This window comes from Haemorhous mexicanus, chromosome 15 (assembly GCF_027477595.1).
Source record: "Haemorhous mexicanus isolate bHaeMex1 chromosome 15, bHaeMex1.pri, whole genome shotgun sequence".
Taxonomy (NCBI): domain Eukaryota; kingdom Metazoa; phylum Chordata; class Aves; order Passeriformes; family Fringillidae; genus Haemorhous; species Haemorhous mexicanus.
Window position 1 is genome coordinate 13,999,150 of NC_082355.1, and position 13,524 is coordinate 14,012,673.

The 13,524-nt window shown below is 41.8% G+C and overlaps 1 protein-coding gene across 13 annotated transcripts in view; it reads left to right on the top strand.

Moving 5' to 3' along the window:
• TENM2 (teneurin transmembrane protein 2) overlaps positions 1 to 13,524 on the top strand; it is a 612,765-nt gene that overhangs the window by 581,055 nt on the left and 18,186 nt on the right. For all 13 annotated transcript variants that reach the window (XM_059860582.1, XM_059860584.1, XM_059860583.1 and 10 more), the window contains 3 exons: positions 6,187 to 6,419; positions 7,886 to 8,040; positions 8,533 to 9,407. In XM_059860582.1, coding sequence (XP_059716565.1) covers positions 6,187 to 6,419; positions 7,886 to 8,040; positions 8,533 to 9,407 — 1,263 coding nt within the window. The remainder of the gene's footprint in view (positions 1 to 6,186; positions 6,420 to 7,885; positions 8,041 to 8,532; positions 9,408 to 13,524) is intronic.

Here is a 13,524-nt window from a genome sequence, read left to right on the forward strand (position 1 = left end):
AGGGAAGGCATGAATGTAGAATGTACCACTTCACCCATTTCTGTTCCATCTCCTTTTTTCATTTTTCCAGGAGAGGCAAGAGCTATTGCTTCAAACCCCAACTCATGTAACTGACCTTATACTTACAGCACTACTGAGTATTTGCAGAAAAGTCAGGAAAAACAGCGTGCCCTGGCTGGCTGCTGCCCCTCCTGGAGCCCACTCAGGCAGCAGCATTGGTGCTCCTGGAAATTGGATACAACTGCAAAGTACCTTGAGTGAATTTAGGTCACAAGTCTTTTTTTAATGATATGACCAATAACCAATTCCTCTGCTTCCACATTTAGTTTTTAATTAGTGGGAAAAAGTGCAAAATGATTGGACTGTTAAAGAATAGGAGGCCTAGCTCTATTTTACACCTCTCTTCCATTCATGTCATTCTGTTGATGTCACTATTGTGAATTCTGATTCTATAGAAAAGAAAAGAGATCTGATTCAGGCCAATTCAACTCTGAAATCACTCTCTGACACCTACCTCATACACCATCAGGCTGCCTCATTATTTTTTTTTTTTTAAAGTCATGGATCGTCCAGTGCTTTCTGCTAGCAGCTCAGTTTAAACCACAGAAGGTAGCTGGCATGGAAGTGTGACCTGATATAAATATTTATATCAATATGCACTATAGCTCTGCATTATACAGAATATGCTAATTATTTTTTCTAAGTTGTTCAGATCTTCTTAGCTTTCTAGTAAATAGGACTGCAGCTTTATAGGTGAGGAGAAACATTTTCAGATTAGGATATTTCTTATAATGCATTTTTATGCACCTCACTTACCAATATCAGCCAGTGACAGCTTCCTATCCCACTTTGATTTTGAAAATGTTGCCTCAAAATTTACAACAGTATTAGTGTGAGTACTTTGCTTCCTCTCTCTGTAGGGGAGATTAAGAGGGAAGTTGGGTTTTCATCATGTAAGAGAAAATTGGTTAGGACATCAGTAAAGAAATAGAAGATGGATTTTTATCTGCTGTTGTCTACTTCCACCTTTATGAAAGTCTTTTTTCCATAGCATAGTTTCTTTAGCTTCTGTTATAACTAGAAGCAGTTAACAACAAAGCTGATGCATTGTGAGTGCTGTTGGACAGCTGCAAAGGACTGGACAGATTTTTAGGATTTTCAGACTTTAGGATTACATTATGATGTCTTTTACCCCCTGTTCCTCTTAAGGGAATTAAGGTCCATTCCAGCAAACATAATCTATAGCAGTAATTGTGATTCATTGCTCATCTTGAAATCTGCATGAGTTACATGGGTAAGAGTTTGAAGATTTGAGCCATTTAAGTGTGAATGAGAGCAGAGTCTTCAGCTCATAACAAGTAGTTTGGATTATGTTGCAATCAGTGCATCCTCAAGTATTACAAACCAAAAACATTGCTTTGTTTAGATTTCACAGCTGATGCCCTTTTGGTTTCACATAAGCCCCTATAAACCTCGAGTGCCTTTACATGTCAGATATCCCAGTGTGTGTATTTCCTTCACACTGTCCTTTGTGAAGGTGCCTTCTTGGGATGGCCAGCAGGAATTTGGGCTCCAGCACTGCAAGCTGGGGGCTGTGCCTGGAGTGCTGCAGCTCAGGAGTCACAAACCTCCTTGCTCTGTTCAATGCATATTCCTGAATGGAAATTACATCCACACAGTGAAATGCTGTGTGAGGGGAGAGTGTGTTCATTTTCTTGTGGGAAGTAGAGAGCACTTTTCCTTGGGCTTTGTGATGGGCAGTAAGCTGTGGATCAGTTAATGCTGTTTCTCTCCCATTGTACAGTACCTTACTGCTCACTTAGAAGGGGCCTTTTTACCCTAACATTGGCTTTGATAGACTTAAACAGATACCAAGGAGCATCCAAACTTGCTTTAAGCAATTATTTCAGAGACTGGGAGGAGAGAAAAACAAGCTGCAGAGTAAGAATGTGTCTAGAAATAGCCTGTTGGAAAATTATTTTGATTAAAGAGATTGCCTCCAACTGGCAGACAATGTCCAAAACCAGTGTTCCCCCCTGCCCAGTTCTGTATTCAGAGAAGTGCCAGTTTCTCTCACTCCTAGCCCCCAAGCTAGACATATTTCCATGTGAAAATTCTTTCAGTGGTTCAGAAAGTTTCCTAAATATGAGGGGAGGGGGGTGGGGGCAGGGGTGTCCTACAGGGAATTAGCTTGCAGCTCGATCCCCCCCAGTCACTCTTCATCTGGAAACTGAGCTAAGGCTAGTGCTGAAAAGAGATATCTTCTCCTGTGTCCTTTTGTAAAATAAAACAAATACTATGTTTGCTTTACCATCTATTCTTCAGCTAACTGTTTGTTCTTTTTTCTTCTGTTCCCTTTCTATAAAGAAATAAAGAGTTTAAACATAGGTAAGACATGAGCTCTTTCCCATATAATTTGATATGGTTTGTTTGCTTCATTGTGTTTGCTTTTTGTGTTGTGCTTCTTGTGTAATGTTATGTTCTTCATGTACCATATATAGAAACATTTTTATGTGCTAATTGTGTGTTATGAATATGATAAGCATTAGCAATTACAAAATGCAGTCAAAAAGCAGCCAATAAGTCCTGACAGTAATTAGAAATTTCTAGTAGAATGCAAGTATAATGAACCCCAAGCTAACTTCCAGATAAATACCTCTCCCTGCTGTCTATAATTGGTCTAAATGGTCAAGGTAAACTGCAACAGCATTTTCACAAATGCCAGAAAGGTTCACAAAAGCACTAATGACTGCATATAGGTCAAAAACTCATTTTCTGGTCATTAATGATTTTCTGAACCTGCTGTCTTTTGCCATAATTTAGTTTATATTTCTTTTTTCAAACACATTTAAAAGCCAACCTGTGGGTCTGGCTGTGTGCAACCACTAGAAGCAGTCAGTGTGAGATTCAGGAGGGAGACATAATGCTCCTGGATGTCAGGAGGAGAGCACTAGGTCTTCTGGATGGCTGCAGCATAGGAAACACTTGTGCCTCCTTTCATGCCACACCTGGGACAGGGAGGATGTTCACCCTGGAGAAAATCAAGGGCAAGAACAAGAAGAGTTCTTGTAAGCTATTTCATAGTGTCCTGTGCATTACCCTTTTAAAACCATACTTTCCATTTCTGTGATCTAAGTTCATGGAATAGATGGTCTGGACTAAACAGGATCATTTCCCCTTAATATATTTTGGCATAGTAGCACCCCTAACTGTTCTTATCTGGGTGAATTCATTCACAGTTTGCTAATGATTTTTGCTTCAACTAAGCCTAGTTAATTTTCCATCTGCTTAGAGATTTGCTCTGGACAGCTTCTCTTTTAGTTAACCTTAAGGAAAAGCTGCTGTTGAAACAGAATTTGGTGCACCTGTGAGAAGAACAGGGAGAATGAGCTGCACTTGCTGCTGGGCCCCAAGCTCCCTCAGAGAGCAGAGTGAGGCTGCAGGTGGTGTGACCACACATTCACTCGGGGGCTGGAGGCACAGACATTATTGGCAGAGGCCTCTGAGCGACGCTGAATGCCATGGAAAATCTTTTAAAGCAAGTTACAATCCTTGGCCTCCTATAATTCAAGTGAAAGATTGCAAGGGTGCACGGAAAAGAGAGGCAGAGGTCTTTAATTGCTCAGATGCCAGTTTGAGAAATATTGAGTACTCATTTATAAAACAAATCCCTGTTTGAGGTACTAGTCTCATCGATTCTTTGGGAGCACAGTGAGTGCATGTTACCTTCCAGCAGTCATTTTCTGTCAAATTCCCTCAAAAATTTGCTTCGAGTTTTCCACTATCTGTTCCCTGACCTAGTTCAGGAAAGAGGGGAGGAGTATGGAACAAGTCTGCAGCTGCAGTGAGCTGCTCTCTGATCTGGAACCAAAGCTTGTCACTTACCCCTGGCACAACTGCCCTGGGGGAGATTCCAGAGGAGAGAGGCAGGGTGAGCTCCACGGATGCACCGTGACTGCAGGAGAGGAGAGGGAATATTCCCATATCCTATGTTCTGCCATTGCTCTTTACCCTGACTCATGTCTTATCCCATCCTGGGCACACCTAGGGCTGGCTGAGGGCAGAGGGGAGGCAGGGGTGGGCACAGGCTGGCAAAACCATGTGTGGAAACAAGAGAGACCCTTCCGTTCCTGCAGGGAGGCTGCTGCTCCCTGGGCACCATGTGAGCAGCTTTCACCACTGAGTCCAGCAGGACCCTCCCTTCCAGGTGCCACCAGTGTCTGTGCCCAGCTCCAGCCTGTGCCCAGCTCCTGGATGTGCCCATTTGGCCAGGGTCACAAGGGCCATGCAAAAGGCACCAGCTGCAGGGCAGCCTTGAGCTAAGTCTGGGTGTGTTTGTGAGGTGCAGCACAACACCAGTGACACAGCAGAGTGTGTTCCTCAGTGTGAGGGGAAAGCAGAGTGGGAGAACAGAGAAGAGCTAGGAAGCAAGGACAAACGTACAGGTGTTTGTATGGCTCACATACCTGAGAGACTGGAGGAATGTCTAAAGTGGAAAGAACTATTTTTCTATGTTGCAAGGAAGACTGAGCATTGCTTTGGAGGGGTGAGAAGGAATGTGGTAAGGGCATAGTGAAGAGGTGCAGTCTGCTGCTGAAGATAATGAGACAAACTTGGGGAATAATGAGATTGTCCTCTAATCTCAAGCATGTCACTAGTTTCCCTGCATAACTTTGTCTACACCACTTAACCTCTCTGTGCCTCAGTTTCCTCCTCTGTAAAATGGGTGCTACACCCATCTTTTTAAAGTACTCTGAGATCCATGCATGAAATAAACCTGCCAAGTATTTTTTTTTTGTTTATTGTATTTCTTCATCTCTAATTTCTACACTCCTAGACTTCAGCAGATGGTATTGCCTCTGCCTACTGAATTGAGGTCCAACCAATCTCCTTCCTACTTTCTACAGTCTTAGAACAAACCGTTATTGACCTAAACCCATGGCATGTCAAAGACTGGCATAGAGGAAAATAACTGTAGAAAGTGGTATTTTGGGGCCTCCTCATTCCCCCAAATCTGGTCATGACCAATGACCAGAGTTATCTTGGTGTGCTGATGGATCCATCTGCCGAAAGTGGCTTTATGATAGTTTCAGCGATTCTGCTCAAGAAATGGCTTATGTCCATCATAGCTTACCTCTGTGTATCCTCACTCTTGGAGATGGGCACTTTTGCCACATGAAACTAGGAGTGTGGATATTTGGAGGCAAATATCTCTGGTTACTGGTAAGTAACCTTCATTTTTTTTCTTCCCGTCTTCATTTGTCTCCTATGCTTTGAAACCACCATTGACCTTATTTACGCTCACCCATAGGCTCCAAAGGCTGGAAAATTCACATCATGCTTAAAATCCAAATAAACTGAATAAAACTAGCCAGGCAAGATTTTGAAAATATTTCTGCACTGCAGTTCTGTGTGTGTGAATGTATATATATTGTGAAGATTGACATTTCTCAATTTGCAGATGATTTGCTAAAGTAGTTCCAAAATGTGACAAGCTGTCAAAAAACATATATTTCAGAAGAGAAGTAGCTTTCCATATTAGTGCCCATTCCAATCACAAACTGAGGACCAGTTTTTCAATAACAGAAGGTTTGGAGTTAAAGTCAGACACTTGGGGTCTCTGGTCTTAGTTATATAACCAACTTCATCTGCTGTAAATGAGATTCTTGATAAGAATGAATGAGAACAAATTTGCTTTAGAAATAAATTTGTTATGCTTCTGCCTCCTGTTTAAACAAGACCTCACAAATCTTGTGGCGTAATCTAAGTAACTCAGAAGCTGATTCTTTGATCCTGCTCCTATGACTTCTGCTTCCAAAGGAAGTTAAACAAGGTAGCGGGAGGGGGGAACAGATAAGCTGAAGAGAATTGACCTGGAGCAGATCTAAAGGGCTAAAGAGATCAAGAGGAAAGACTGCTGCGCAGCTCTGGCTTATTGGGCTCTGCTGTGCAAGGTTCAGTGTAGAAGGATGAGTGAGATTTAAAATTACAGTCCCTCTGAACACTGACCAGGCCCTAATCAAGTCAGGTCCCCAGGTGATGGTCCTTCAGACCTCACCTCCGTACAAAGGTGTCAGACTTTCTTTCCAGATCTTTCTGTGCCTGATGAGTATCCAAGCTCTGAAAGCCTGTGAAGTTTCTAGACTGCTCAGCTGTTTCTGTTTTATGCTTTCTTTTTCTCTAAAGCAACAATCCTGCTCATAAATACTATCTGGCCGTGGACCCTGTTTCAGGCTCCCTCTACGTGTCGGACACCAATAGCCGACGGATTTACAAAGTCAAGTCCCTCACGGGCACGAAGGACCTTGCTGGTAACTCTGAAGTGGTGGCAGGGACAGGAGAGCAGTGCCTGCCCTTTGATGAAGCCAGATGTGGGGATGGAGGGAAGGCAGTGGACGCAACCCTAATGAGCCCTCGAGGTAAAGGAGGAAAAGAAGCTGGAGAGAATGACTGCGTGCAGCTAGGCTGGATGTGGAAATAATTATCTGGCAATTAAATCACTCCTTGCTCGGTGATTTTTATTCTGGGCTTTAATTACAGTGGATTGGCAAGTGTTCGTGCTTTGTTTAGTTAAAGCAAACTTTATTACCCCGGCACTGAGTGCTGCAAAAGGAGAACAGAACACAAATTAGCAGGGTACCGCTCACTCCAAGAAGCCAGCGTGTGAACTGGGAAACTGATTACTGTTTGAGATGCAGTCTTTGGGGAGAGAAATTGCTTGCTGTGGCTTTTCTCTGAGTTTTTCTTCCATGTATCTCCTTTTTCTTCAGAGTCAGAGAAAAAAATAAAAGGATTTTTGCCCTTTCCAGTTTCTAATTTGTGACAAAAAGTTTTCAAGATGATATAGAGATTTGGGGATGTGTTTCTTTTTAAGGCTTTTTTGTTTCTCTGCTGTTTCATCTTAATTGTAAGGATGAATTAATCAGGTGTATTGCCATGTGCTTCAAACGTCTTTGGGTTTTTTCAGTGGCTGAAAATAACTAGATGATCATAAAGGTACACAAAAATGGAAATTCCACTTTCTTTGTATAGGAAGTAGTTTCAGTTAACACATAAAAATTAAAAAGATGAAGCTGTATATCTTCTCTCACTGCCCAGTGGGATGAGCACGGCAACCACTTGAGGACAGAATTTTTTTTTAGATCAATATTTTATTTTCAGCCTGAGAAATGGACAAGGCAGTACACCAAATCAAAGCAGGAAAGAAAGGCAAGTGAGAAAAAGGCTGCCCTCCTTCCCAACAGGCAGCAGCATCTGTCTGTTCCTCCAAGGGAGCACCCTTCCATTCTGTGCCTTTCCTCTCTAAGGACTCAAAGTGTGACAGGCATTGAACCTTCCCTTTTTTTATAGGCTGGCAACCCCTGTGTCTTCATCTGGAAACACCAGATGTTCTTTCTGTATTTTCACTACAACAGGCCAAGGAATTAAAAAAAAAAATCCAGAAATAATACAATGTCCTCCTAATTTTCAAAATAATTTGAAGGTATTTTTAAATATTTCTAAAAAATTCTTCATCCTCATTAGATTCTTCAGATTAAGAAAGGAATGCCTCAAATTTCTGAGTAAAATGAGACCATTTTTTAATTGGGTTTATGTAATTTATCGGAGAGTTCGAATCTAGAAATAAGCTGATGCATTCTGCTGGATCTTTGGCATGTTTGGGGATTTCTGTGGTTTTCTTTAGAACCCTGAAGGATAAACCTGCTTGATGCCATTTCTATGGCAGAACTCTGGTTTGTTGGAGGGTTCCAGGACCTGTGCTCAGGTTGGGAGGGAGGAAGGAACAGGGGAAGTGAACAAATTTCACCATCTTGTAAACAAGACAAAGCCTGCCTTGAAGCCAGGATCCTCGCTCTGCACTGATGCCTGGGTTTTCTATTTGCAGGAATTGCAGTGGATAAGTATGGACTCATGTATTTTGTTGATGCCACTATGATTAGAAAAGTGGATCAGAACGGAATTATATCAACCCTGCTGGGCTCCAATGACCTGACTGCTGTTCGACCTCTCAGCTGTGATTCCAGCATGGATGTCACCCAGGTAGATTCTTACTGCATTTATTTTCCTCTCTTAGAATAGAGATGGGCATCTATTTTGGATGACTGCCTGGCCACTTAAGAAATACATTATGCAGCATAAGATGATAACATAGTTGATTTGTTACTGAAATGAGTGAACCATCCTTTTTACTGTGGCTAACACAGTTTATTTATGCAACCATAGAGAAATAAGGTTGAGATAATGGGAGTTATTGTCTTAATTGCCTGTTTTTCTGTAATTATTGTAGAGCTTCCACAATGTAGCATTCATTCTTGCACAGAAACACAATTAGCCAAAGTTACAACTGCACGTAGCTTTAATATTTCCGAAAAACAAAATCATTGTTTGAAATAGTTGCCGTTCATGACTTGGTTTCATGATTTACACTGATAAACCCCTCACTAATTTGCTGTTGTTACACGTGGAATTTTGAACACTAGGAGTGTACTTTTCAGTTTCGAGTTTTACAGTGATAATTTGTGCAACTCATAGGTACGGCTGGAGTGGCCTACTGATCTCGCTGTCAATCCCATGGACAACTCCCTTTATGTCCTAGAGAACAATGTTATTTTACGGATCACAGAAAACCATCAAGTTAGCATTATTGCTGGACGCCCCATGCACTGCCAGGTTCCTGGTATAGACTACTCTCTTAGCAAACTGGCTATTCATTCTGCACTTGAATCAGCCAGTGCCATTGCCATCTCACACACAGGAGTTCTTTACATCAGTGAGACAGATGAAAAAAAAATTAATCGGCTACGCCAGGTAACTACCAATGGAGAAATATGCCTTCTTGCAGGGGCAGCTTCAGACTGTGATTGCAAAAATGATGTCAACTGTAATTGCTATGCTGGGGATGATGGGTATGCCACTGATGCCATCTTAAATTCACCATCTTCCTTAGCTGTGGCCCCAGATGGTACCATCTACATAGCTGATCTTGGAAATATCCGCATTAGGGCTGTCAGTAAAAACAGGCCCATTCTTAATTCCTTTAACCAATATGAAGCTGCATCTCCAGGAGAACAGGAGCTGTATGTCTTCAATGCTGATGGGATTCACCAGTACACTCTGAGCCTCGTTACTGGGGAGTACTTGTACAATTTCACCTATAGCAGCGATAACGATGTCACGGAGGTGATGGACAACAACGGCAACTCGCTGAAGGTGCGCCGCGACGCCAGCGGGATGCCCCGCCACCTGCTGATGCCGGACAATCAGATTGTCACCCTGGCTGTTGGCACCAATGGTGGACTCAAGCTGGTCTCAACACAGACCCTGGAGCTCGGATTAATGACATATAATGGAAACAGTGGTCTCTTAGCAACGAAGAGTGATGAAACAGGATGGACAACATTTTATGAGTAAGAATGTTTTTGGATATATTAAGCGTACGTTTATTTTTCAAATGGTAGTCAGTGGGCCCTAGGCTGACCCTGCTGCAATTTGTTTCAGCTTTTTCAATGGTACTGAGTAAGGCCATTGTGCCTCAGTTCGGGGTGATGCTGGAAATGGTCAAGTGGCTTTGTGATGGCGTCCTTTGGGTGGGTGCTGATCCCCCTAAATCCCTGCCTGGGGTTCGAGTTTGGGGCAGCTCATCCCCACCCAGCACACAGGACTGTGTGCCACGGCCAGAACCTCAGCTTAGTTAAGCTGCTCTTTATGGTCAGCACGGCTGCCCACAGCCAGAGCAGCCCAGCACTCCCCCTGCAGCTCCCACAGAGCTGCTCTCTCTAGGAGCCCTCATGCTGCAGCTTCTTCTGGAACTCAAATTATCTCTCTTTCTGTTCAGCCTCATATATTACTCATGGTTGTTAAAATGTTGATTAACTTCAATGATTGTTCATTCCTGAGACAAGTGAGGAAATTAGATCCCCAGCTATCTGTCAGACCCCTGGTGTAACTTCCATAATTTGTAGATGACCCAAAAGCACACTGGTGTTCATGAGCATATAGATTAAATAGACAGAACTTCCTCTTTAAATGAAATTCGTCTGAAGTGATGAGGTTCAGAAGTATATTAAAAATCTAGAAAAACTAGTCCAATTTTTATTAATATTTATCCTGTTCTTAGTAGTCTCATCGCCATTTTTTGATCAAAACAGTTTTAAAAAGAGAAGCTGAATGACATATTGAAAAATATATTTAAGTATGGCAAGTATGGTGCCATATATTTTGTCTGAATTAGTTAATGGTTAAAAAATATCATTCCCCAAATCAGTGAGTGGAAAATAGGAATAAGCTTTATATATAATTTTAAATGGCAGGCTTATTTTCAAGTCACAGCCTAGCAGTGGCACTCACCTCTTAGTTTATTGATGCATTCAGCTTGGCCACCTGTTTCCTGTGTTCAGAGAAAACGTAAGAAATGCAGGAGCGGAGGGAGCCGTGCTCAGTGTGCGGGGAATGCCTGCCCTGCGCAGGGGATGCTGCACAGCTCCCTTTGGAAGGAAAGCAGTGCCCTCTCGTGGGGCCCTGCCTGCCCAGCTGCTCACTGCTCTCCTCCAGCCCGGGCCTTCACCTGGGCAGGGGCTCCTTTTCCCTTCATATTTGGCAAAAGTTAATTCTTCACCACAAATAATCCAGTTGCATGACTGCATGAAGGTATTACCTGCTGATTATAAGCTCAAGTAAAAGCTCACTGGACTAGACAGAATAAAATTTCATATTGTTGCTGGTGAGATGTGGATGCCCTTCTAAGAAGGTTTTTTTGTTGTTTTTTTTCCTCAATAGGTAGCTCAAGATGCAGTCATATAAATTAGGTATTTCTCAAAACACCAGAAAATAAATAGCGAATTAATTTAAAACTCTACATGAAAATTCATGAAACATTAAAAAATGTCATCAGAAAGCTACTGGTTACAAAACTGGTATAACTGGTGTCTGAGAGTCACACCAAGTGCTAAGTTAACATGGTTTATTAGAAAAATTCTATTATGATTCCCAAGGAAATACAGAAGGTAGGAGCTGTAATGTCTTACTGAGATCACCTGAAAATATCATTTAATGTGTACATAGTGCTGCAGATTTTTTTTCCAAGATCCAATAAGAAAAGATGCACAACCTTTGCCTCAGGTCAGTGGAAGTTAAATACCATCTTTAGATCTAAATATTACAGCCTGAGGTACTGCCTTAGGTAATTAGTAACTTTGATGAGGCGGCAGAAATAACTCATTTCTCCCAGATTTGTACATACATTCTCATAAGCATAGAGCCCATAGATGTGAGAACCATAAAGACATTATTTAAATGGAATATATTATTTAAATTGAATACAAACCTAAACAATCACAATCCACAGTCACTCAGTACTAGTTTCTGATTTCTGTTTTTTCTTTGAAGCAGCTCCTAAGAGAAAATATTGTATTCATCATTCTGAAATTTTTTTTGGTAGCTGTAACTTAATATCAATTGAAGATGAAAGAAGTATTCAGCCAATGAGAGTTTATAAGGACAATAAAATAGTTTTCTTTGCAGTTACATTCATGCATTCATACAGACATAATCAGCAGTCAAAATTGTTAATATGGCAGCAGAACTGGAAAAGAACAGAGGTCTTTTAAGTGGTAAAGTACTACATGAGCTAAAGTTCTTATGAAAAATTTATGTCAGTGCATTTATATCAACCAGGCACTGAAGTGCCTTGTTATCTTATTGGGTATATTCCCCTCAATTTTAAATTTTAAAATTTCAACTTTCCCCTGAAAATGCTCTCAGAATTAAATTTGTACAGTTAATCTAGGTGTGCATCTGCCTCAGCAGAGAGCTGCAGACACAGGCTAGTTTGTGTGTGTGCACACTCCACATGTGAATTCTATAGATAGCATCTGTGCACGTGCATGCAGCTCATTTGCAGCAGGAACAGCCAAGGCTCTTCAATAATAGAACAGCTACCAGCAGGCTCACATGGGGTAATTTAAGCTTGGCTTGGGCATGAAGCACAGATCTTTGAAGCAGCTCCCAGTGGTATTCCTCTCAGTCTAGGGAGCATCCTGAGAGAGTGCTGCAGTTTTTTTCTGGGATCAGTTTTAAGAGGGAGAGAAAGCAGGGGTGTGTGTAAATGTGTGTGGGTCTGTGCCTTGCCCAGCTCTGTGTCGAGTCAGAAGCTGCTGTTCCTCCTCTCTGCAGTGCTGGATACGGCCCTACCCTTCCTGCTCCACCCACGAGCTGTCAGGAGCACAGCTCAGACCTGAGACTGGGATGCTGGCCATAAAAACTGCCTGGGGAACAGAGATGCCACAGTAGTGGCCAGGGGACAGCAGCCCCCAGGGCACTGTCACAAGCCCATGGAAGGGCTGGATGCACAGGTACTTGTAGCTACCTGAGAAGGTGCCAGGTTCTCAGCTGTGTCCCAGGGTCGAGGCTGAGCTATAGGTATGGCCATGGGCAGCTCAGAGCCATCAGGCTGGCAGAGACAGCCACCAGCTTGGTGGCTGGTGTCACCCAGAGCTGTCCTGGAAACCTTTGCCTGCTGGCAGGGGGGTTTTGGTCACAGTTAGCAAAGTGCTGGTGAGGCAGCAGTGGGGAGATGCTGTTGTTTGTTGGTTTTTAAGACACTGGGATAAAGAAAGGTTGTTTGCCTTTGTGATGTTATTAGTAGAAAAACTTGGGATGAAGCCTTACTCTAACTGAAGTCAGTAACAAAATCTCAGATATTGCAGAGTACCCAGAGCCCACCTCAGCTGAAAATGTAAAGGTTGCCTTATCAGACCTGGTTCATCCAGGCTGATGCTGTGTCACAAACTGCTTCTGAAAAAGACACCAGGTCAATTAATATATTTTTCATTGTAAATTCTGGTTTTTACTTCATTAGGCACAGGTTCATGACATGAAGAAGAGAAGTACATAATCATTTAATTAATATATAGTTTATTCTTATTATTCAGAGAAATGTCTGGTGTTGTATTCTACTGAGCACTTGCTCTCAAATAACACATATAATACATAAATTTAAAAAAAAACCCTCAGGAATATGTCACTTAATTATTTTGGTAGATAAAAGGTTTCTGTTATATTAATTTAAATTTTTTTACCTTTAAAGAATTTTTAAAAATAGGATTTTATTTTGATACAATGGACAAAGTAGAAATGTCTTCTTTATATATTGGTATCACAGTGTGTATATATCATTTAAGAGTGAATTTTTCATATATCTAACTCATCATCTAAATGGTCTGCAGATCTTCAATGAGAGTACTTTTGTATGTATTTTGTTAAGTGTGTCCATCACTTGCTTATAAACCCTTTTAATCTTTACTGTTGCTGCTTTCCAAGCTGTGAGCAGCACTGGGGAACACACCCCATGGCAGGAGTGAAACAACCATTTCTTGAAATAGCACTGGAATATTTTCATTTTTCTGCTCCAATCTCTGTACATTCACATCCATGTTTACTTTTTAGACTGCCCTTACACTTTGAATAGAGATTTCCAGTGAGTAGCCCACAGCAATCCCCAGGAATTTTTCCTAGGTTAATTAAAAA